General features: G+C 42.7%; 2 protein-coding genes across 3 annotated transcripts in view; both read left to right on the top strand.

Moving 5' to 3' along the window:
- FBXO45 (F-box protein 45) overlaps nucleotides 1-4,201 on the top strand; it is a gene marked incomplete at its 5' end in the record, with an annotated part of 57,437 nt that extends 53,236 nt beyond the window's left edge. Inside the window, one exon of the mRNA XM_082458697.1 lies at nucleotides 631-4,201. Coding sequence (XP_082314823.1) covers nucleotides 631-660 — 30 coding nt within the window. The 3' untranslated portion in view covers nucleotides 661-4,201. The remainder of the gene's footprint in view (nucleotides 1-630) is intronic.
- A 2,188-nt stretch (nucleotides 4,202-6,389) lies between these two features.
- The window catches only part of NRROS (negative regulator of reactive oxygen species), a 45,408-nt gene continuing 26,809 nt past the window's right edge, over nucleotides 6,390-24,988 (top strand). Inside the window, exon 1 of one of the 2 annotated variants that reach the window (XM_082461021.1) lies at nucleotides 6,390-9,017. In XM_082461021.1, coding sequence (XP_082317147.1) covers nucleotides 8,907-9,017 — 111 coding nt within the window. In that variant the 5' untranslated portion in view covers nucleotides 6,390-8,906. The remainder of the gene's footprint in view (nucleotides 9,018-24,988) is intronic. The other variant, XM_082461022.1, reaches the window with a different exon arrangement.

Genomic DNA, 24,988 nt, shown 5'->3' with positions numbered 1-24,988 from the left:
CAGAGGCCTTAGGGAAGTTAGGGAGTGAACTGTTTGGATATCTGGGCGAGGGGGAGAGCATTCCAGACCTAGGAAAGAGAAAATGTCAACAGCCCTGAGACAGAAGCCTGCTTGGTTTAAATGGGCTGCAAAGATGACTTCATGCTTTGAGTGGAGTAAGTGATGAGGAAAGTGGTAGGGTATGAAATCCAAGAGAGCAGAAAGGAGACCAGATCATGCAGGCCATGAGCCCATGGTAAGGACTGGGATTTAGATTTGTCAATCATGAAAAATGATTTCTCGATGACCAGCAAGTGACTTTTCCCAAGTCCTCAACCTCTCCGACTGCTCTAACCTTCATTCATTTAAGAAACCTTCACTGAGCACCTACTAGATGCTAGACTAGGTATTGCTGGGGATACATACAAATGTGAAAAAACTATAGTCCCAGCCAGCCAGGACTCACTGCCCCAGGGGAAGGACAGAAGTGTGACTTGTAAATGATGAAGCCCCTTGGGCAGCACTGGACAGAACCATGAACAAGGTCCTGTGAAGATGCACAGAGATACCATCATCACTCCTACAGTGTCTCCTCCTTGACCTGGCTTTATCTCATCCTCTAATTCATCATCATCTTTATCTCTTCTTCAGTCTGACTTCATGCCCAGCCCCGTCGCGTAAGGATCCAGTTCAGAGGCCATCTCTTCCCGAAAGCTTTCCTGGAAGTCTCCACCAGTTGTGCTCTCTTCCTCCCATGACTCTCCCAGCACCTCGTTCCTGTTTTTCCGTGATTTCCTTCCATTCTGCCCCGAACTGGACCATGGTTAGTTGTGGGTGCCCCTCTCCCTTGATGTCCTACTTCCGCCTCTGCCCTGACACTGACATTATACTTCTGTAAGCATTTTGTTATCTTTGTACAACGTGAAATCTTTATCAAATGTTGATATGGTGTTTCCAGAAAAGGAAGAGGCAGTGTCCCCCAGACATCAGTGACATCAGTCACTGGAATTAGTAGCTGAGGGAGGCCATGGACTCATTATCCTGGGAGAGCTTTGTGAGCTGCTTAAGTCCCCACCTGCTTGGGCAACAAGGAGCAAGAGGAACTGACCTCAGGATTGGAGATCCACCCCCTCACCCAGATGGTTAGAGAAGAGGAGTAAACATGCCAGGAAGGACCTTCAGCCAAGCCAGCCTCACTTGCCCTCAGTCTTTGCATTGACCCCTAAGCTTTTCTAGGACTGGCATCATGAGGGTTTGAGTGGTACCAGTGTGGGTGGTACCCTCTCCTCTTTCCGTTTTTGATTTTTGGTTCTTAAAAACTACATTCCAAATGAGGGAAATGAAACTACTGAAGACTCTCCCCCAGCAGCCAGCTGACATGGGGCAAGAGAATAATCCCCAGTTAAGGCCCCAAAGGAAATCCCCTCCTTGTCATGTGCCGAGGCCGGGAGAAGCGGGGGAGGCACTAGTTCACTGCTTGGCCAGGCCCAGCCACCAAGGTGAAGGGCCAAGATGGAGGGGCTGCGCTGTCTGTGGCCAGGAGTGGAGAACCCAAGGCAGATTGGGAAACACCACGTGGGAGAGTGAGGTGACCAAAATCTTGGGCCTGGGTGAGCTGCCAATTTCAGAGGTAGACCCTGCCACTCCATTGCTGGGTACAATGGATTGTACTCTTCTCCCTCAGACCCATCTGCAGGAAGGAAACTGGTCCCCATTTCTCCCACTGAATCCTTTGCACTTTGCCCCGACTCGGATGTGTCTCTCTTCCCAGTCTCTGCTGTAGGTCTTTCCACCCCCCAGTCTTGAATAGTATCTGGTTATCATCTGAAAAACCAGTGGGAGGGGAGAGAAGAAGCCAGAGTTCCTTTGATCTCTTTGGGAGACTGAGAAGTTCTACCAGTGACAAACTATTATAAAGCTTAGTTTAAGAAAGAAAGAAGGGAAAAAAAACCCATCAGAAGGCAGTGCCTAGAGAATCATCGACAAGATAGCCATATTGCCTTCCTTTCTTCTTTTCTTCTCTTACCTCTTTCCTTCTTTAAGCAAATATTTACTGAACCCCTTTCCGTGCTTTGGGCAGTATACTTTTTGGAATAACCATGACCGCCTTCTCTCAAGAAGCTTATAGTGTAGTTCGGGAAACAAGACAGAAATCCTAAGTTAGACCACAATACAAGAGATATCATGAGGCCAGTGGATATTGTAGACACTTGGAATCGCGTGTTCAGAGGAAGAGGTGGAGGCTTCACAGAGGAGGGGAGCTCAAACTGTGCCTTTGAGATGGGGAGGGTTGGGGGTGGTGTCTGGGAGGTCGTTCCAAGCAAGGGAACCCTCTGATGGAGGGAGCACAGAGTGGGGAGATTTTGCTCTATGTTTAGGGTTGAAACCCACTGTGGACCATGTGTTGAAGTATGGGAGGTAACAGTGAAGAGAAGCTGGAGACAAGATTGGGCTGAATGAGGCATCTGGACTTTCTCCTCCAGCTGGGAACTGCCTAGCTCCTTGCTTTCACCTCAGATCTCCTCGGAGAACCTGTGTGCTGCTTGACACTGAACTTGTCTTTGTTATGGTTGAGCAGGGAATGGGTACAAACTCACAACAAGTGTAGCAGGCTCAAAGAAAAAGTACATGGTCCCCCAGACTTTCACCATCCCATGGAGGCATGTGCTTGACCAGGGCAGGGCTGGATGCACCATGGGCTGTGTTCCGGAGGAAACAGCATGGTTGGGAGGGGGCCCAGAGCACCCATCCACGTTGGAGAATCCTGAGCTGTTGAGTCAGGGTTACAGCCTTGCTGGCATGTAAAACGTTCTGTTTCCAGCTGCAAATCAGCATTGGTTTTGCCTGGAAGTCTTATAGGTCCTCCCTGCTGAGCCAGCTTGCTGCTGGACTAGAGGGAGAGTACTGGTGTTATCTGAACAAACTGGCTTGTCTTCAACACCATCAGGATCATTGGTTTTCTAAGTTCTTTTGAGAGGTAGCAGCTGCTTCTCTCAAAAGAAATTCTAAGGATAGATTATATCTTGGGTCACAAATCAAGCCTTGGTAAATTTAGGAAAACTGAAATTGTGTCAGGTATCTTTTCCAACCACAACGGTATGAGACTAGATATCAATTACAGGACAAAATCTGTAAAAAATACAAACACATGGAGGCTAAACAGTACACTACTAAATAACCAAGAAACCATTGAAGAAATCAAAGAGGAAATCAAAAAATACCTAGAAACAAATGACAATGAAAACATGACGACCCAAAACCTGTGGGATGCAGCAAAATCAGTTCTAAGAGAGAAGTTTATAGCAATACAATCCTACCTCAAGAAACAAGAAACATCTCAAATAGACAACCCAACTTTACACCTAAAGCAATTAGAGAAAGAAGGACAAAAAACCCCCAAAGTTAGCAGAAGGAAAGAAATCATAAAGATCAGATCAGAAATAAATGAAAAAGAAATGAAGGAAACAATAGCAAAGATCAATAAAACTAAAAGCTGGTTCTTTGCGAAGGTAAACAAAATTTACAAACCATTAGCCAGACTCATCAAGAAAAAAAGGGAGAAGACTCAAATCCATACAATTAGAAATAAAAAAGAAGGAACAACTGACACTGCAGAAATACAAAGGATCATGAGAGATTACTACAAGCAACTATATGCTAATAAAATGGACAACCTGGAAGAAATGGACAAATTCTTAGAAAAGCACAACCTTCCGAGACTGGACCAGGAAGAAATAGAAAATATACACAGACCAATCACAAGCACTGAAATTGAAACTGTTATTAAAAATCTTCCAACAAACAAAAGCTCAGGACCAGATGGCTTCACAGGCGAATTCTATCAAACATTTAGAGAAGAGCTAACACCTGTCCTTCTCAAACCCTTCCAAAATATAGCAGAGGGAGGAACACTGCCAAATTCATTCTACGAGGCCACCATCACCCTGATACCAAAACCAGACAAAGATGTCACAAAAAAAGAAAACTACAGGCCAATGTCACTGATGAACATAGATGCAAAAATCCTCAACAAAATATTAGCAAACAGAATCCAACAGCACATTAAAAGGATCATACACCATGATCAAGTGGGATTTATCCCAGGAATGCAAGGATTCTTCAAAATACGCAAATCAATCAATGTGATAAACCATATTAACAAACTGAAGGAGAAAAACCATATGATCGTCTCAATAGATGCAGAGAAAGCTTTCGACAAAATTCAACACCGATTTATGATAAAAAACCTTCCAGAAAGTAGGCATAGAGGGAACTTACCTCAACATAATAAAGGCTATATATGACAAACCCACAGCGAACATCGTTCTCAATAGTGAAAAACTGAAACCATTTCCACTAAGATCAGGAACAAGACAAGGCTGCCCACTTTCACCACTATTATTCAATATAGTTTTGGAAGTTTTAGCCATAGCAATCAGAGAAGAAAAAGAAATAAAAGGAATCCAAATCGGAAAAAAAGAAGTAAAACTGTCACTGTTGGCAGATGACATGATACCATACATAGAGAATCCTAAAGATGCTACCAGAAAACTACTAGAGCTAATCAATGAATTTGGTAAAGTAGCAGGATACAAAATTAACACACAGAAATCTCTTGCATTCCTATACACTAATGATGAAAAATCTGAAAGAGAAATTAAGGAACCACTCCCATTTACCACTGCAACAAAAGGAATAAAATACCTAGGAATAAATCTATCTAAGGAGACAAAAGACCTGTATGCAGAAAACTATAAGACACTGGTGAAAGAAATTAAAGATGATACAAACAGATGGAGAGATATACTATGTTCTTGGATTGGAAAAATCAACATTGTGAAAATGACTATACTACCCAAAGCAATCTACAGATTCATTGCAATCCCTATCAAACTACCACTGGCATTTTTCACAGAACTAGAACAAAAAATTTCACAGTTTGTATGGAAACACAAAAGACCCCAAATAGCCAAAGCAATCTTGAGAAAGAAAAACGGAGCTGGAGGAATCAGGCTCCCTGACTTCAGACTATACTACAAAGCTACCATAATCAAGACAGTATGGTACTGGCACAAAAACAAATATAGATCAATGGAACAGGATAGAAAGCCCAGACATAAACTCACACACACGGTCACCTTATCTTTGGTAAAGGAGGCAAGAATATACAATGGAGAAAAGACATCCTCTTCAATAAGTGGTGCTGGGAAAACTGGAGCTACATGTAGCTACATGTAAAAGAATGAAATCAGAACACTCCCTAACACCATGCACAAAAATAAACTCAAAATGGATTTGAGACCTAAATGTAAGACCAGACACTATAAAACTCTTAGAGGAAAACATAGGAAGAACACTCTTTGACATAAATCACAACAAGATCTTTTTTGATCCACCTCCTAGAGTAATGGAAATAAAAACAAAAACAAACAAATGGGACCTAATGAAACTTACAAGCTTTTGCACAGGAAAGGAAACCATAAACAAGACGAAAGACAACCCTCAGAATGGGAGAAAATATTTGCAAACGAAGCAATGGACAAAGGATTAATCTCCAAAATATACAGGCAGCTCATGCAGCTCAGTATCAAAAAAAAAACCCAAACAACCCAATCCAAAAATGGGCAGAAGACCTAAATAGACATTTCTCCAAAGAAGATATACAGATTGCCAACAAACACATGAAAGGATGCTCAACATCACTAATCATTAGAGAGATGCAAATCAAAACTACAATGAGGTATCACCTCACACCAGTCAGGATGGCCATCATCAAAAAATCTACAAACAATAAATGCTGGAGAGGGTGTGGAGAAAAGGGAACCCTCTTGCACTGTTGGTGGGAATGTAAATTGACACAACCACTCTGGAGAACAGTATGGAGTTTCCTTAAAAAACTAAAAATAGAACTATCATATGACCCAGCAATCCCACTACTGGGCATATACCCTGAGAAAACCATAATTCAAAAAGACACATGCACCCCAATGTTCATTGCAGCTCTATTTACAATAGCCAGGAGATGGAAGCAACCTAAGTGTCCATTGACAGATGAATGGATAAAGAAGATGTGGCACATATATACAATGGAGTGGTACTCAGCCATAAAAGGAAATGAAATTGAGTTATTTGTAGTGAGATGGATGGACCTAGAGTCTGTCATACAGAGTGAAGTAAGTCAGAAAGAGAAAAATAAATACCATACGCTAACACATATATACGGAATCTAAAAAAAGAAATGGTTCTGAAGAACCTAGGGGCAGGACAGGAATAAAGACGCAGACATAGAGAACGGACTTGAGGACACAGGGAGGGGGAAGGGTAAGCTGGGACGAAGTGAGAGAGTGGCATGGACATATATACACTACCAAATGTAAAATCGATAGCTAGTGGGAAGCAGCCGCATAGCACGAAGCAGCCGCATAGCACAGGGAGATCAGCTCGGTGCTTTGTGTCCACCTAGAGGGCTGTGATAGGGAGGGTGGGAGGGAGATGCAAGAGGGGAGAGATATAGGGTTATATGTATACGTATAGCTGACTCACTTTGTTATACAGCAGAAACTAACACACCATTGTAAAGCAATTATACTCCAATAAAGATGTTAAAAAAAAAAAAGAATTTCCGTAGGAGAACCTTAATGTATAAGACATTTAAAAGTGGGGACTTCCCTGGTGGTGCAGTGGCTAAGACTCCTGCTCCCAATGCAGGGGGCCTGGGTTCGATCCCTGGTCCAGGAACTGGATCCCACATGCATGCCACAACTAAGAGTTTGCATGCCGCAACTAAGAGTTTGCATGCCACAACTAAGGAGTCCACAAGCCGCAACTAAGACCCGACGCATCCAAATAAATAAATGTTAAAATAATAATAATAATAAAAAAATAAAACATTTAAAAGTGGAATTGCTTGGGATAAGGAGGGGATGTAATGCCCGGAGTCCCACCAGACAGTCCTTAGGAACCCTGAACCTGCTGAACCTGGTTTTAAACTGCTGATCCATGTAAGAGGCGGTGGCAAGCCATGAAAGGGCTGTAAGCAGGGAGTGAGATGACCCAATATATATTTTATAAGGATGCCCATGGCTTCTGGGTGGAATCTTTGGAGGCAGGGAGCCCGGTTTAAGGAGGCTACAGAAATGATCCAGACATGAGTTGATGAGGTCTAGATCCAGGGCAATGGCATCAAGGATCAACGGTAGGTTCGGATTCAAGAAACGTTTCTGAGTTAGAATCAGCAGGGAATATGAGAGGTGGACTCTGGGAGGGCTGGAGGCGTGCCATAAATAGTGACAGCCAAATACGGGGAGAGACCAGCTAGGCCAAAGGATGAGTTCAGTTTAGGACACATTGTGTTCCGGCCACTCTGTGACATTGACCAGTGGACAGTTAAAAATATGTTTGGATCTCCTCTCTTGGGAGAGAATGTTGGAGCTAGAAATTACAGTTTGGGAATAATCAACAAATTGGTAGACACAAAAGTCATGAGAGTAGAAAATGTGTATACCATGAGAAGAAAAGGCCTAAAAGACAACAATGGTTTGTGACAATTTGACTTTTGTTTAGTTTCTTTCCATTGGTGTTATCATTATTACCGTTACGAATGAATATTTCAGGGAGCAGAGACAATTTACTGGATGTTTGGGGCAGGAAGGACTTGCTCCTGTTTTCTTAGGATGGACATGCTAATGATAGTAATGCAATACAGAATCACAAATCTACAGGCTACAAGAGATGCGAGCGAGCCCTCAAGGATGCTTCAACTCTCCAGATCTGATGGGAAAGAGCAGAACTGGAGATCCTAGCTCTGACTCACGGAGTATGCTTGCTTGCATTACTCTTTCCTAATGCAGCAGACACTGTAAATATTTTGCCTTCTCCACTAGGTGGTAAGCTTTTGGTTTTTTTTGTTGTTTGTTTGTTTTTATTTTTTTAATTAAATTTATTTATTTATTTTTGGTTGCGTTGGGTCTTCGTTGCTGCGCCCGGGCTTTCTCTAATTGCAGCAAGCAGGGGCTACCCTTTGTTGCCGTGCGCAGGTTTCTCATTGCGGTGGCTTCTCTTGTTGCGGAGCACGGGCTCTAGGCGCGTGGGCTTCAGTAGTTGTGGCACGCAGACTCAGTGGTTGTGGCCCTTGAGCTTAGTTGCTCCTAGGCATGTGGGATCTTTCCCGACCAGGGCTCGAACCCGTGTCCCCTGCATTGTCAGGCTGACTCTTAACCACTGCTCCACCAGGGAAGTCCTAGATGGTAAGCTTTTGGAGAAGAGGAGCTATGAGATAATGCATAGAAAGCGCTTAGTGTAGTGCCTGGCACACCTCTTTGATGGTGGCTATTATGAATTCAATTAACCTTTTGCATTCTTGGCAAGAGCTAGCAGGGAATTTTGTAAACATCAGGTACAAAAAAATTCATCCATGCTGCCTATGATCAAGCAGTTCATGGCACCACAAAGCAATTTCCATTTCTTTTTCTTTTTTTGATTTGCTGGAGTCAAGTAAAGACTAGCTGAGTGGATAACTCTCTCCCAATTGGGAAACGTGTATCCTACCTATTCTCAAAGTTTGCCCTAGCTTGACTCTTGGACATAACCTTGAAGAAGAGTTTCTGGGTCAGCAGAGCTCGTAAGCAGGGCCCCCAGTCCCCTACCCCCTCAAAATCTCGAAGGCCAGAAACCCTGGGGAGCCTTGGTTAGCACTGCTGGGAGACCATAAAAATATGTGACCTCTTTCGCGACTAATCCAGTAGGTAGTCCGGGGGCCACTGCCTCCCGCCCTCCTGCCCGCCCTCTCCCATCCCCCCTGCCACCCACCCGCGGCGGCAGTTCCCTCTAAGATGCCTGCTCTCTGTGAGTGCTGAGTTGCTGAGCTGCTCGTTCTCCATGTGACTTCAGTTTCCGTCAGTTCCTTCCGCAAGTGCTAAAATAATCTGATGCCCCAGAGAGAGCAGGCAGTTCAACCGCGCGTTCGGCTGCTGTCGAGGAGGAGGCCAGAGCCCCGGGAGAGGATGCGCCCCGCGGAGCCGCCTGGGCCTGCGGGAGCCGTGAGTATTTCCTGAGGGGCAGCCGCGGTCCCTCCAGAGGCGGGCGGCTCTGAAGAGTGGGGAGGCGGGAGGTCAGCGTCCGTGGCCCACAGCTCAGGGCTGACGGGGAAGTTGTGGCTTGCTGCATCCAAGCTCCACCAGTTCTGTTTGGGGGCTACAGCTCTGGGTGGAGGTGGAAATACCTCCCTATGGGAGACTTAGAGGTGGCGTGGTGTAGTGGAAACAGTGAGGGCTTCAGAGTCAGACCTGGGTTTGATTCCTGGCTCTGTGGGGGGAATTCCTGAGCCTCAGTTTCTTCGTCTGCGAAATGGGAACAGTAATGCTCCCTCCCTGGGCTGGATGACTGGATGTAGTGAGACTGCTCTGTGAACACTCAGCCTGCCTTTCCTGCCCAACAACGTGGATTGAGAACCACGATTTCATAGATGAAGACCCTGCAACTCATTAACAACAACATATTTATGGATAGCTTCCACGTGCAGGCGAGTTGGAGTTCAAGGTGTTGGGTGGGGCTAGAGCTGTGAAGAAGACAAAGCCCCTTCCCCACAGAGTGTGTGTCCTTGGGAGATTCCCCAGGTTCTGTTACTTGAACCCACAGCCTGGAGACTAGACTCCAGGCCTCTGATACCCTTGTACAGTGTTCTTCTGTATCCCACGCAGCTGCTCCCTGTGGGCTGGATTCTGGAGGATTCAGCATATATCCCCCTGCCCTCAGGAGCTGACAGAAGTAAGGAGCCGCCGAGTGGGCTGTGTGCTGCCCTCAGAATGGGCTGCCAGCTCACTGCACCCCTGAGGGGAGGTGACCACGTGTCCAACGGTGGCTGGGACTCCAGGAGGCTGAGGCAAAGTCCTAGGAATGGAGCCCCTGGATAGGGCTGGTCCAGGGTGGCGCACTTCCAGGGGGGAGTGAAGGGACTCCACGGGAGGTTTCTTCCATGACAGGAACAGCCTGTTAGGAGTCTGGACAGCAGAATCACTCAGAGTTTGTAGAGTTGGCCTTTTGAGGTCTCCTGTGTCCCCTTCGCCTACTGGCTGTGCTGCACAGACTCTTTCTGTGGAGGTTGATGGTTTACTGGGTTTTATAGCCCTGAGACTTATTTATTTTCTTCACATACCACATAGGTTTGTACATGTATGTCTGAGAGTTCCTAGAGGGGATTATAGAATCATGGGCCCCGGGGGTGTGGGTAACCTCAACTCCCGTCTTTAGGTTCAACAAAAATCAAAACCTCTTTCACAAAGAGGGTGATCTCATCTAATGGGTGCCCTCATGGGAACTTCATGAAAACCCATGTGAACCTGATCCCATAGAGTCCTTAAACCCATCATCCAAGAACAGGAGGCTCCCACACAGAGAGCAGGCTCTGGGTAATTGTCCTGGGGCCTGTGTTAGGGATACATTGACCTGTCTGTCTCTAGTCTTTTTGATTCTGTCGAAAGAGTGATGCTAGTACTGATTGTAACTTGTGTTCTGGCTGTAGTGTGCATCCACATCACAAAGTGTGAGCTAGATTCTTGGATGGAACACTAGGTGTACCTCACATCGTGCTCAGATCCACACTGTAACCACATACATTAGGGGAGGGTGGGCTTTCACCCATGACTGAAAAACATTATCTTTCTTAGGACATGCATGTATGGTCAGGGATGCTCACTGATGTATCTGCACATTAGTGACAAATATTTTTCTTTATTATACTCATTTCCCCCAAAATTATTCTTCTCAACCTCATCATCAAACGAATGTTATGTGTTCAATATGTGGGGGGTTCTGGGCTAGGTTAGATGATGATCTCTGAAAGCTCAGAGAGGTGAGGAGAGGGAAAGAGGACACTGATCTTATCAAGCCTCACAAGCAACTGTCAACTTGAGTTTAGGGGTCGTTTAGTTGCAAATGATAAAAACCTAACTGAGCTTGGTTTCAGGAGGAAAAAAAAAAAGAGGATTTATTGTTTCAAATGACCAAAAAGTCTATGGGGAACAGCTTCAGGCATGGCTGGATCTGGGTGCTCAAACATTGCCAGGCATCCATCTATCTCCATTCCTCACCTTTGCTTTCCTCTGTGTAGGCTTCATTATCAGGCAGATCCTAAAGTTGTTGACAAAGATGGCTGCCTGCAGCTCTAAGCTTAATTCCCACCAGTTTGGCATCTGAAGCAGGAAGAGAAAGCCTCTTTTCTAATAGTCCTAGCAAAAATGTTTAGATTGATTCTCATGGGCTTGGCATCTGTGCTGTACCTGTTATAAACCAATCACTGTGGTTAAGGAATTAGGAGGCTCTCATGGGCCCAGCCTTGATCATAGTGCTCATCTTGGAGCCATGAGTTGAGGCCAGACCCAAAAGAACACAGACTTTTTAAGAAAGGAAGGGGGTTGGTTGCACAACAATGTAAATATACTTAACACTAATGATTTCTACACTTAAAAATGGTTGAGGTGGTAAATTTTATGTTAGTGTATTTTACCACAAATAAAACATTTTTTGAAATAAAAGGAAGAGAGAAAAGAAAGGAAGGGGTGGTTTCCTGAAAGGGGAATTGGGGAGCTGTTACCAGAAGGAGAAATGAACGTGGGTAGGCAAAACCAAGTGATTTCCAGAGTGAATGGAGTCAGCGGCTGAGACCAAACCACACGTGTCTTCTCATTTTGATGCGTGAGTGATTTCAGGCTGAAGAAAGGGCATAAAAGAGGAAGTAGAACCCTGTAGTGGTTCTCACTAGCGAGGTGGGCATGAGGAGCAGGGCTGGTGCCAGTGATGGCTAAACGTGGCCACAAAACCCTGTGAGGACACAGGGACTCCCCACCTCCAACCTCAACCCACAAGGTCGCCTTGCTCAAGTGCTGTGCTGTGTGCCCCAAGAAACTTTCTGTTGGCCCCTCCAAGAAAGAAAAGAATCGGGAGGGGATTTTTCTTCGCAAGGTAGCACTTGGGGCTCTCTATCTTTCCACCCTGGCTCTCTTAAGCAGGACCTAAGTGTCTGAGGCAACCCAGCACCCACAATGCTCCTCAGGGGCTCACCTTGGGGTGCACATCATACTCCCCAATAACTTCATATCATTCTGTTTTAGATGCCAGGCTGGACGCTGGCTCCTCCTGATCGTCTCTATTTTTGCTCCTTGTTTGGCCCAGCCATGACCCCTCAGGTCTCTCCTGCCTTTCCGGTGTCTCCCCTCAGTGGTCCCACCAAAGGGAAAGGCTGAGCTCTCTTCCTCAGCCTGCAGGGTCAGTGGCAAGTGGGTCTTTCCATGCCTGGCCCTGGGCCACCTCCTTCACCCTCAGACATGTTAATGGTCTCCCTATCACTGCCCAGCCTGACACCCTGAGACTTCCTCGTGGGACTCTCCCGATGGCCTTTTTCTTTTCCTAGGTTCTTGTGCCCTTCCTCGGGTCCCTAAACTGAAGTTTCCATTTTCACTAATGTTACTGTCCTCTTATTTCCTTCTAAATCCCCAGTTTTTTCTAGGCTTTCTAGCTCTTTTTACAGAACCTCCAAAGGCCCTCATCTTTGTCATAGGTACACCCCATGGCATTGACAGGGTACCTCATCCCCAGAGAAGACCATAGCCCTCTGAACGCTCAGGGGTGCTATTCAGGATATCAAACACCACATGGAACGGGCACTGACCAAACAGAATGGACATTGTCCTTAGAAGCAGGGTCCAGGGGGCCCCTGCTGGGTCAGATGTTACCTCCTTGGTTGCTGGATCATGGGGGAGAGGGAACTGGGAGTTACAAGAGAGGGGCCAGGCAGCTGGGGTGGGGCTCATGGGATACATGTTTACCAACAAATACTTACCTGTGCAACCCAGCTGAACATTCACCCAACATATATTCCTCCCATACAGGTGTGCATCCAGCACCCCCAACCTGGGCCAGAACTCAGCTCTGGTTTTGGCTTCACTTTCTATAAGCCATGAGACTTAAGCAATTCACTTTGGCCTTTTTGAATCTTGGATTTCTTATCTGTAAAATGGGGACAATAAGCAAGGACTCTAACATAGATATTTGTGCACCAATGTTCATAACAGTATTATTCACAACGGTCAAAAGGTAGAAACAACCCAAATGTCCATTGATGGTTGAATGGAGAAACAAAATGTGGTCTATATATTATTCAGTCATTAAAAGGAATGAATTTCTGATGCATGCTATAACATGGAGGGACCTTGAAACCATTATCCTAAATGAAATAATCCAGGCAGAAAAGGACAGATATTATATGGTTCCACTTATATGAGGTACCTAGAATAGGCAAATGTGTAGAAAAGGAATAGTGGTTACCAGGGGCTGAGGGGAGGGAAGAATGGGAAGTTATTGTTTGATGGGACAGAATTTCAGTTTGGGATAATGGAAAACTTCTAGAGAAGGGTAATGGTGAGATTGCACAACAGTGTAAATGTATTTAATTCTACTGAATTGTACTCTCAAAAAGGGTTAAAATGGTAAACTATATGTATATTTTACCAAAATAAAAAGTGGAGATAATAATTCCTACTATGTAGAACTGTTGCAAGTATTACATGAGATCAAATATCTATAAGAAACCTTTGCAACCTCAAGTGCTATTATTATTATTATTATTATTATTATTATTATTATTATTAACCAGTAGCATTAAATTATAATCCAGTTGTTTTGGCTTTATCCAAGAACTCCCTAAAAATCATTATTTGGGGGAGGGCGTTAAAAATATCACATTACTCCCATTCCTCTGTGAACTCAAATAAGTGTTAGAGAGAGAAAAAAAATTAGCCTTATAACAAGTAGCCCACCTTGCTAGTATAATTTGAAGGATTTTTAAAAGGGTAAAACTATCTGTCCTACTGTCCTGAAACTACACCATGAACATTTGATTATTTTTCATTATTACCTATATAAATACCTATTAAAGAGCAGTTCATTAAAGAGGAGATCATTCACTTTTTAGTATGAGCTGCTTTCCTGCTAATTCTGGCTGAGAACACTAAGGCAGTGATTATCAAATCTTTTTTTTTTTTTCTTCTTACAAGACAGAAACTTTTTTTTTCCAAATAAAATAGCTGACTTTGCAATCTCAATTAAATTGAGATTAAATTAATTAAATTGACCCAGAAGATTGAAAAAGTAGGAACATTTTTTTTAAGGTTAAATCACTTGACCCAAAGCAGCCAAAAATAAATTAATTAATTAATTAATTTTAAAAAATCATTGATATGCATTCTGAAGTATTTAGGGGGAGGTGTACGTATGACTGCAATCTATTTTGAAATGCATCAAAAAATAAGGTGGCTTGAAGGATGGATAGAAGGATAGGTAGATGGATAGATATGTGATTAAAAACAAATATAGTAAAATATTAATAGTAGGATCTAGGTAGTGGGTATACCAGTGATCACTGTTAAATTTTTTCAACTTTGCTGTATGTTAAAAATTTTCATAATAAAAATTGGGGGAAAAGTCAAATTACTATTAATACCCAGTCACCACTCACATTCTTTTCATAAACATAAAAATAAAATATTTCTTAAAATGTAAGACTTCCATAGGCATTATAACTATCTATACTATATTATCATGTTATTTGGATTATTGAATTATTGCGCATCTGAACTATGAGGATATGATGAGGAGGTGACACATGTACTGGGCCTTGAAGGATGAATAAGAGTTCAGCAGTTGGAGAATACCAGAAAAAGGACCTTTCCCACAGAGGAAACAGTGTGTGATTTAGTCAGGGATAGCCAGTATCCCAGGATGGCTGGGGCTTGTGGAATTGACACTGAGTTTTGCTGGCTTCACAGACTAAGTTTGAATTGCAGCTCTGACATCTCTAGCTATGTGGCCCAAACCTTTGTGAGCCTCAGTTTACCAAGTGTAGGATGAGGATGATAACATTTACTTGCTAGGATTTTGTGAGGATTACTATATGTAGAGCACCTGGCCTAGCACTTATCCCAAGGTGAGCACTCAACAAACATTAGATACTACGGTTAAGAGCCTAGAAGGCAATCTGGGAGCTTGAGTACTATCCCAGTCGAGCTGTTCAGTTATCAGGAATCTATATCATTTCATTCCTCAGTTGCGCTCTTTCTCAAGGGAACCAGGGTCGGCTGGTTGGGTGGGCGTGATACATTTCTACTCTGGGCAGTAAACCTTGGTTATCACCCATAACCCCTTCCATCCATAATGTCCCACAGACTCTGGGTGATGTCTCTTCTGAATATCCCAAGGCTCACACATGGAAGGGAGAAGGTACTGCAGCTCCTCTGTCTTAGTTAACACCAGCTCCCTGTTTGCACAGAGGAACTCTGCCTTCCCTTTAACCTGACACTACCTTATCTTATTAGTGTAGTCCACAACATTTCCTTATTGACAAAGCCTTTTCACACACATTCTCTCATTCAGTCTTGACACAACCCTGTGAGGTCAGCAAGGCAGCTGTTATTGTCAACCAGAGCCACCACAGGAGTGAAATGATCAGAGAGAACAAACCTATGATACTGAATAGAAACGACAAGTTTGAAACGAATAGGTTATTGGTTGGGTGCCTATCCACAGAGAGTATGTGTGTCTCTCTATACAAAGGAGACACCACCAGCCGTGTAAGAACAAGGTGTTATCACCCCCGTGGGAGCAGATTTGCATCTTTTAAGACCTGTGGCTAGATGCAGCCTGTGTCTATGGAACGGGACAGAGTGACTTGACTTCTGTTGGTTCTAAAGGGCTAACCTTGACCACACAGGGAAGCTGGTTGACTCATTTGTAGCCCCGAGGAGACGAAGTCAGCAGGGTAGCACACAGGCAGCGCTCCACACCCTGGCTGCCTGGCGTTGCTATAGGAAGAGCCCAAAGGAAGAAGAGCTGCTGTGGCCTCCAGCCTCCCTCCAGGTGGAGGCAGAGCCTCAACCTTTCCCAGATGAAGACTTTTCTCACAGGAGCCTTTGTGGAGCCTGGCTGACCAGGTGTGCTAGACTCCGAGTAGGAAAAAGAGATCTGGATTTTAAACCGGTGCTTGGAAACCATTGCATTGCATTCTCTGTGGCACCTTGTCCATGTCACTTCATTTCTCTGGCCTGAGTGTTCTCACCTCCGAAATACTGGTGGATAGTCCCTTCAGAATGCTGCAGTTCTTCTCAAAAGGGTGGTCAGTTACAAAATTTGAATGAAAGTGCAGTTGCTAAGAGTCATGTGCCACAGAACTGTCCTTCCTCGCATAAATTCTTAGGACCACATATTCAAGGAGCATTCCAACAAATTCAAATGATGCAACTCCTCATTTATTTGTCCAGGCTTAAAGGGGGATCCAAGTCCTGGAAGCAAATGCAAAGGGGCCCCAATAGTACAATAGGGAAAATACAAAACAGAATGTGTAGTATATTTGTTTAAAGAATATGCATGCATCTGCATGTCTGTAGAAAATACTTGAAAGGGTACATACATGTCAGCATCTCAACAGTGGGGAGAATTGCACCTGATATTTACTTTGTCCACATCTGTATCTTTGCTTCTTTGTATTTTCTAATTTGCCAGCCATCAACTTCAATTACTATATTAAGACAAGCTTTTAAAGAATAGAAACAATCTATTATTAGTTAAAAATTAAAATATATGTCATAATCAGAGCCTAATAAATAATCACTGAAATAGAGAATTTCTTATAATTACTTAGAATTGAGATGATTGTGAGTGTACTTAAAAGGATTATGTTTGGAGTCAATGGAAGAAAAAATATCACTGACTAATAACTAAAATAAGTTTTATTATAGACACTACTTTTACTTTTCAGAGTCCAGGGGTTTTAGATCTGGGGTTGCATATTCTTAGCCCAGCCCCTGGAAAGGTGGCTGCAAAGGTAAAGGAAGAGCCCAGGGTAAGGGGATACATGGAACAGGTTCAAAGCCTGGCTCTCATCTTGAGTACATCACTCAAATTCTTGGCCTCAATATCCTCTCCAGTAAAATGGGAATCATAATGCCTGTGTTGCAAGGTTATTACTGTATTAAGACAACTGTTATAACAAAGTTCAAAAAATAGTTTTTGTCATCATTATAGTATCCTCATCCCTGGAAAGCTGTCCACCTGCCTGTGCTTAAACACATCCGGGGTGGCAGCTCCCTGTTTTGTGAGCAGGTTCCTGACATCTTTCTGTGTTGAATATATTGCTACTGAAGCATTTTTAATTGCCACACATTATACCTATTGTATAGCTGTATCATAATGTATTTAGCCAATCCTTCCATTATTGGACTTTTAGATGATTTCCACCTTTTTATTATTATCACTGAATATTTGCTGTATTATCACTGAATACAGCAATGAATATTTCTGTAAAAACATTTTTGCCTACACTGTAATTCCTAAGTATAAATCCCTAGAAGTGGAATTATTGTATAAAATAATGTTTTCAAGGTACTTGATAAATCGTGTTAAATTGTCCTTCAGAAAAAGTGTGCCAATTTGCTTTCTCCTATCTGCAGGATATGAGACAATTTCGGGGAGGCACTCAAAAGCCGTTGTATTGCCTATATTTTAACAAATTCATTATTTTTTAAAACTTGAAGTATAGTTGATTAACTCTGTTGTGTTAGTTTCAGGTGTACAGCAAAATGATTCAGTTATACACATACCTATCTATCTATTCTTTTTCATGTTCTTTTCCATTATAGGTTATTACAAGATACTGAATACAGTTGCCTGTGCTATACAGTAGGTCCTTGTTGGCTATCTATTTTATATATAGTAGTGTGTGTTTGTTAATCCTAAACTCCTAATTTATCCCTCCCCCACCCTTTTCCTCTTATGGTAACCATACGTTTATTTTCTATGTGAGTCTATTTCTGTTAACAAATTCATTATTAAGAGAGGAAGCCAGAGAAGCAAATTATGAGGTCTGAATTCACACATCTCAGTTCTAAATGCTCTCTTGTTCCAATCCTAAATTTGCACGTTCTTTTTTAATGAGTCAATATTCTTTGCAAAATATAGGAATGTTTGACCAAAAATACAACTGGTTCTTTACTTTTATAACTATTCTGCATTTTCTTTTACATGTAATTCCAAAATCAAAATTTAAAAATCTTTGGATGCGAAAGTACACATTTTGTACATTTCTCCAAAGAAGATATAGAAATGGCCAACACATGAAAACACATATGTTCATAAACACATGAAAAATGTGCAACATTACTAGTCATCAGGGAAATGCAAATCAAAGCAACAAAGAGATAGAACTTCACACCTGCTAGGATGGCTATAATAAAAACGACAGAAAATGACAAGCGTTGGTGAGGATGAGGAGAAATTGGAACTTTAGTAATGTTGCAGACATCACATCCTTTACCTCTAAATAATTCAGTGTGTATTTTGTAAGAACAAGGACAGTCTTACATAACCACAGTACAGTGATCAAAATCTGTAAATTAACATTGATATAATACTATCATTTCAAATGTTGTCTCTATTCAAATTTTACTAAGTACTGCAGAAAGGCCCCTATAGCATTTTGATCATTTGGTTAAGGAGGCATTTGCCAGTTTTTCCACTATAAAGCCGTTATTTTCGCCTTTGTAAAATAAACAAGTAACTTGTATTAATAAGATACTTTAAGACTATATTAATATCTTGTTTCCCAACAAATTTTCACTCTTTAGTTTTACCATCCCTTGTGATTCTTGCTTATAGGGTGCACTTTGAAAAATACATTCTTGCATTCAGATTTCAGCTACTTTCTCTAATTTTCAGGTAGCATCATAATGCTTGAATGTGCTCTTTTGAAATATGACGTTCTATTTTGTCTTTGTGTTCAAGCTTATTAAAGAGCACAAGTCCTGTTTTAGTTAGGTTCTTTTTGTTGCTAAGATGCAACTTTTGGGCCAGCCTGTGGGGGTGGTGATGGTGGTGAGGTGCTATCATGAAAAACCATGGAGCTTGGAAATGGACCCAGCCATTTTCCAAGAACCACCAGGAACCAGAGAGGCAGCCTTGAGCCCACTCTCCCCGCCTCCTCTCCCAGCCTTCGCAGTCCACCCTCTCGTCATTCTTCCTAGTCCATCTTCTCTGATCTCTGCACTCTGTTGACTATCTCATTCTTTTCTGTCTATATGCCTTGTCGTCTAGCTTCTGCTTTTGCTTCCTCATGGCAAATCCCTCAAAAATTCAACTCCACCTCCTCTCTCTGTGCCTCTTGGCTCCAATTTCCACTGCTAATTACCTAATTCTCTCCCTTGTCTCTCTGCACTGAGATCACTCATAGGGTGACGGCCACAAGTACGGAGTGACCTCCCCTGGTCAGGTGCTTCCTGAAGGTTCTGTCAGCTTGGTGGAGGTCCCGGTAGTGGTGAGGTCATAAGCTTCTCCTGAGGGCTGTCCCTCCAGAGGGACTGTGGGTGTGGTGGACAGAGCAATTGACGTGGACAGTGGAAATTACAGTAGTACATCAACCGTGTTTCCTGAACCACAGTCAGGCCATGTGATCTAACACTTCTGTGCCCCTTTCAGGTGTGAGACATGCTGTCTGGAAGCTCTAGTTTGAATGTCAAAATGTTAGAAGTTTCAGGATATTTTAAAGGTTTCTGTGTAATGCATTTTAAATTTAACAAATGTTTCCTGAGTACCTTTCTGAGAAGAAAGCTTGAAAAATGTACATTCCTGGAAATTTGGGGACCAAAGATTACCATAATCTCTCTCCCTTTAGGAACTCCAACATTTATTTTATTTTTCCCATTTTTTTTTAAAGGAACGTAGTTTATTTATTTTTATTTATCTATGGCTGTGTTGGGTCTTCGTTTCCGCGTGAGGGCCTTCTCCAGTTGCGGCAAGTGGGGGCCACTCCTCATCGCGGTGCGCGGGCCTCTCACTATCGCGGCCTCTCTTGTTGCGGAGCACAGGCTCCAGACGTGCAGGCTCAGTAATTGTGGCTCACGGGCCCAGCCGCTCCGCGGCATGTGGGATCCTCCCAGACCAGGGCTCGAACCCGTGTCCCCTGCACTGGCAGGCAGACTCCCAACCACTGCGCCACCAGGGAAGCCCCCATTATTTTTTAATTTTGAAAAATTTCAAATTTACAGGAAAGTTAAAAGAAAGTACAATGCTAAATTTGTCAGTTAGTAATAATTAGCTTTAATTCTCTCTCTCTCTCTCTGTCCTTCTCACTCTCTATCTTTTTTGAGCCATTTGAAAGAAGGTTAAATTGTAGACATCATGAAATTTCACCCCTAAATACTTCAGCATGCATTTCCTAACAATAAGGCATTTTTCTGCATAACCACAACATCATTATCATACCTAAGAAAATTAGCAATAATCTGGTAATATCATTTGTACATAATATCACCTAAAAAGACATCATTTAGTACACATGTAAATTTCCCCAGTTGTCTCAAATTTTTCTTTTAGAGATTTTTTAAAATCCAAAATCATCTCAAGGTACATGCATGGGATTTGGTTATTATGTTTCTTAGTCACTTGTAATCAGACTTCTCCCCTCCCCTGCCTTTCTTTGTTTTTCAAGACTGACTTTTTCTTGAAGAGTCCAAGCCAGCTGTCTTGTAGGACATCTTACAGTCTGGATCTTTCGTTATGACTGGTTCAGGGCAAACAATTTTTGGCAAGGGTACTACCGAGATGGGACTTTGTGTTTCCCAAGGCACCACACCTAGAGACTCAGGATGCAGGTGGTCTCATCATGGGAGATGCTAAGTATAACCATTCGGTGACAGTTGAGATCACTCTTTTTTTTTTTTTGCTAAGAATCAGAGACCAGAGCTGCTTGCCTGAGGCATTCAGATACTTCTTGGTAGCAGGAATTATTTGAAGTGGTCACACACTGGGGTTTCTGTTCTTTATTATCTATTTTCTGTGGTCTGTGACCAGCTGCCCTTCCCTTTCTCCCAGGATCCCAAGTGGGATCTGCTCTTTTATTTTTAAACAAAGGCGGACTCCCTTTCTGTGGAGTCCTCTACCTAGCACCCGTGGCTTTTGTGTTCAGCGATGTCACCATCACACGTTTACACTCCACACTTGTGCAAACTCTGCTTCTAGAGATTCTGCCCCTCATCCCCTCCCCCCTGCCCCGCCCACAACCAGTCTATAAATATTTGTTTCTAACACTGAGAGTTCTCCACTTTCACCTGCAAGACCTCTTTCTTTAAAGCTTTTTAAGCTTATCTGATTATTTTGCAGAGAAAATTCTCAGTTACATGCTAATGTATGGGTAACACTCTTAGCACTTGCTAATAGTGCCATTAGCAAAGAGGTTGCAGTCCCAGCTCTGGAGGCAGCTGCTGTAGTAGTAGCAGCAGCTGGAGAAGGTGGGGAGGTGAGAGGGAGTGAGGAGGTGATGTTCAGGGTGCCCCCGAATACTAGAAACCCAGCATCCTTTCCTGAAAATGAATCAGAAAATACCAACAAAGCAAAACCAAAACTCAGGTCAGAGTTACTCCTTAGTATTCCCGAACTTTGAGTATGAGGATACCTTTTTATGGACAAAAATACCTGTAGATCAGCCCTTACCTGATGGTTGTGTTTTACTATCTGCTGATAAAGACATTCCATGAAAACAGAAAGCTACTTGGAATGAATAACCCTTAAAAGAATAAGTTATATTTTATTAATACAGGAAAACCTACATCCATGTGAAAAAAAATAGTGTACATGTGTGTTTGTCAGAGGACCTGACAAAAACAGGGACACTGCTGCACTCCTGTATTTTGATTCTTGTGATGATAGGGACATGGAAATTTCAGGACTTCAAGAAACAAAGACAAGTCAAAAGTTTTCACTCATCCTTTCTTCCCCGTCCATTGCAAAAGCAAGTATCACCCACATGTGTGGCTCCTGGACGGGAGCCACTCCTTGTCCTGCACGTGACCATCTTCTTCCATCCAAGCAATCCTGAGCCCAGAACTGATGCAGTCATGGCGATGGATATGGAAGCACTGCCCCAGCTTACAGCCAAGCCACTGCCGGCAGGCTCAGTATGCTCCTTCCAAGAGGAGTGAATATTCCCATCCCCTTTCATTGTTTCACACGGCCCACGGGACCATCCAGTCAGTCTCCTTTTACCTTACTTGGCTCATTGAAGCAGGAGCTTCTCCCTATTGTTTTGTAGAAACAGGAAAAGCAAACAAGCATAATTTCTAAAACAAAGAGGAATTTTTGCAGCTGATACGCATTCTTCTTCCTCACTATTAGTGTCCTCTTGTTTCAGAATACAATCTTGGTGCGTGTTGTTTTATGAAATAAATTTGTTTTTACCGTTCATTTATTATGACCAGATCTGGAGAGAGAAAAGCCAGACAAAAAGCCAATTTTGTCTTTCTTCCTAAAAAAAGAACATTCTTTATAGACAAGGGATGGATGTGGGGTTGAATCACAGGTTTTCACGTTAACCAATTGGAAAGCATAGTATCAAGATGAATGGTTACAATAAGGGATGCCATTAAGCATTTGAGGTCCTAATATTTCAAGGACTTCTTAGAGAGGAAACAGGAAAGACATTTTGTGATGACACAAACAAAATAGTTAGAAGATAAAGAAAAAATATAAATGCAACACTAAGAGGGCCTCACTTTAACATGAGGTAGGATTTATAATCTTAACATCTTCAAGTCAGATGTGTTACAGACAGTACAGAGTCTTGTCTCCTGCCCACATCTGGGTCAATGGTGTCTTGTCCCTTTAAAACTCTTCACTAATTAGAAGCTCACAGTATCTGACTTTAGTCATATTCATGATAACTATGACTGGATAAAAGATACAGAGAGATTATAGAAATCGTTAGCTGAATAAATGAATATAGGATTTATAGATCTATATAAAAAAGAATGGGACTTAACTATTTTCTGCTTCCGCACTTGGAAAGAACTCTGCAACCTCGTTATCTGGTTTAGGAAGAACAGATAAAAGCAGATTCTGTTAATGCCATCTGCTTCTCATGTCAGGATCTCAGGTCTTATATGCGTTACATTCCCAGTGGTCACCCAGACCAGGAGGAAACATGGTACTTTTTCAGACCCTACTTGGAACATGGGTTGATTTGCAGTTCTTTTGTATTACTCTGTGGCTCCCACAGTGGTTCACAGCCCATGAAATAGGCACCCTTGATCCAAGCTCTTTTAAGTATAACAAGGGGAGGTTCCAGGTTACCCTGTTTAAATTGTTAATGTCATACTGTCATGTGTTCTCTCTATCATAATTGTTCTTCATTCACTTCCCTTTCTCCGCCAAAAATGTATCTAAGATGAGAAACATTTGGCTTAAAAAATGGATGTATTTTTCAGAAGATATCAGACAGATAGGAGTAAAGTGGGATGGTTACTTTTTAAAAAGCACACTCAAGCGTAGACGCTCTCATACAGCTGGAGACACTGTTGAGTGGTCCTCACCCAGCTGAGGGTAAGTGTGGGTGGAGGGAAGCAGTCCTGTGCACACGGGAGAGGGTTCATGGGATTTTCCAATGAGACTTGGCATCCCAACTGTTTATCTTGTACTCTTCACCATGCCGTGGCTCTGAGGAGGGCTTCTGCAGCCACACAGCCCAGGAAGAGTGTTTCTCAACCTAAACGGTTATTATTTTGAAGGTCTCTTATTGCTTTTCAGAGGCATTACATACCTTTTTGTTTTGTATTGTTCCAAGCCCCTTCTCACTTACATCACTCTATCAGTCAGGCTCCAACCAGGAAACAGAAACGCACAGATTATTTAAAACAGAGGAAATTTAATGCAGGAAATTGGCTACACATGATGGAAGAGGCTGAGAAGCCAACCAGGGAACAGACAGTTAATCCAGAGATTAGCAACTTTGGGAAGCTGCCACCTCCCCTAGGTAGGGGGAGGATACCGGAAGGACTACAAGAGCCTGGGAGTCACCAGAAGAAACTCAAGGACTTCTCTGTCCCAGGCAGAGAGGGCGGGAGAGAAATACCATGGATTTTCTCCTCCTCCTACCTTCTAACTAACCTCCCAGTAGTGTTCCCCATTGACCAAACCAGCTGGAGGCCAGCTGACACCCAGAGCCTTCAGAAATCAGTCCCCGCAAACCAGAGCTGGGTGGGGCAGGGTAAACTATAGCTCTGAGGACAGACTGCTCTCAACCAGCATAGTCATCTGTTACTGGGATTAGCCTTTTTTTTTTTCTATTCAAATAAGTCTTTTCTGGAATTTATTAATGCAGAATTTGTAGTCCAACCTTCTCATGTAACTTTCACACATTTAGTTGGTATAATGACTTACTCATTCTTCTGCCAAATTATTCATTCTTTTCCCTTTTTTCTGTGGCTGTTAAATTACCTTGGAGATTACACATAGGAGTAACAATCACTCATCCAGCTCACTGCTGTTAAGAACTCATAAATAATAATTGTTATTAAGTACCTTCATAGTTGAAGCACTTACGTATATATTATTTGATTCTCATAAAAATTCTGAGTAGTTATTATTATCTCTGTTTTATAACAGGATTATCTGAGTCTCGGAGAATTTATGTGAATTGCTCAAGGACAAATAACAAATGCTGGAGCCAGAATTCAAATCCTGGTCTGTCTGGTTCCAAATCCCATAATTTTCTCATGCTGCCTCATGAGAGATGGAGTGCCCAGAGGGCACAGCAAGAGTCTTTCTGGGCTGGTTGACTGAGTTTAGGAGAAAGGAGAAAATATGCTTTAAATTTGCAAAAGTTTTATTGTTGACCCAGAAATTAAAATTACACTCTGGGCATAACTGACACCAGACCCATCTAGCATTCCAGTCTGCACTCTTGCCCTGAACACATCTAAACTCAATATCAATATATAGGGTTGGCTGTTCTAAAAGGCTCAGTGTCACAGCAGCATGTACCATCCCAAGCCTGACAGAGGGGATGAAGGATGAAGGGAGTAAGTCCATGGTTCCCATCTTTCTGTCTCTCCTCAATTCAAACCCAGTGAAATTTGAATGTTGGACAAATAATGAATTTTTTTTTAGTATAAGTGTGTCCCAAATATTGCATGGGACA

Source organism: Balaenoptera physalus, assembly GCF_965194825.1.
Source record: "Balaenoptera physalus genome assembly, chromosome: 4".
In the NCBI taxonomy this organism is placed as follows: domain Eukaryota; kingdom Metazoa; phylum Chordata; class Mammalia; order Artiodactyla; family Balaenopteridae; genus Balaenoptera; species Balaenoptera physalus.
This window is presented reverse-complemented; position numbering and strand designations above follow the sequence as displayed.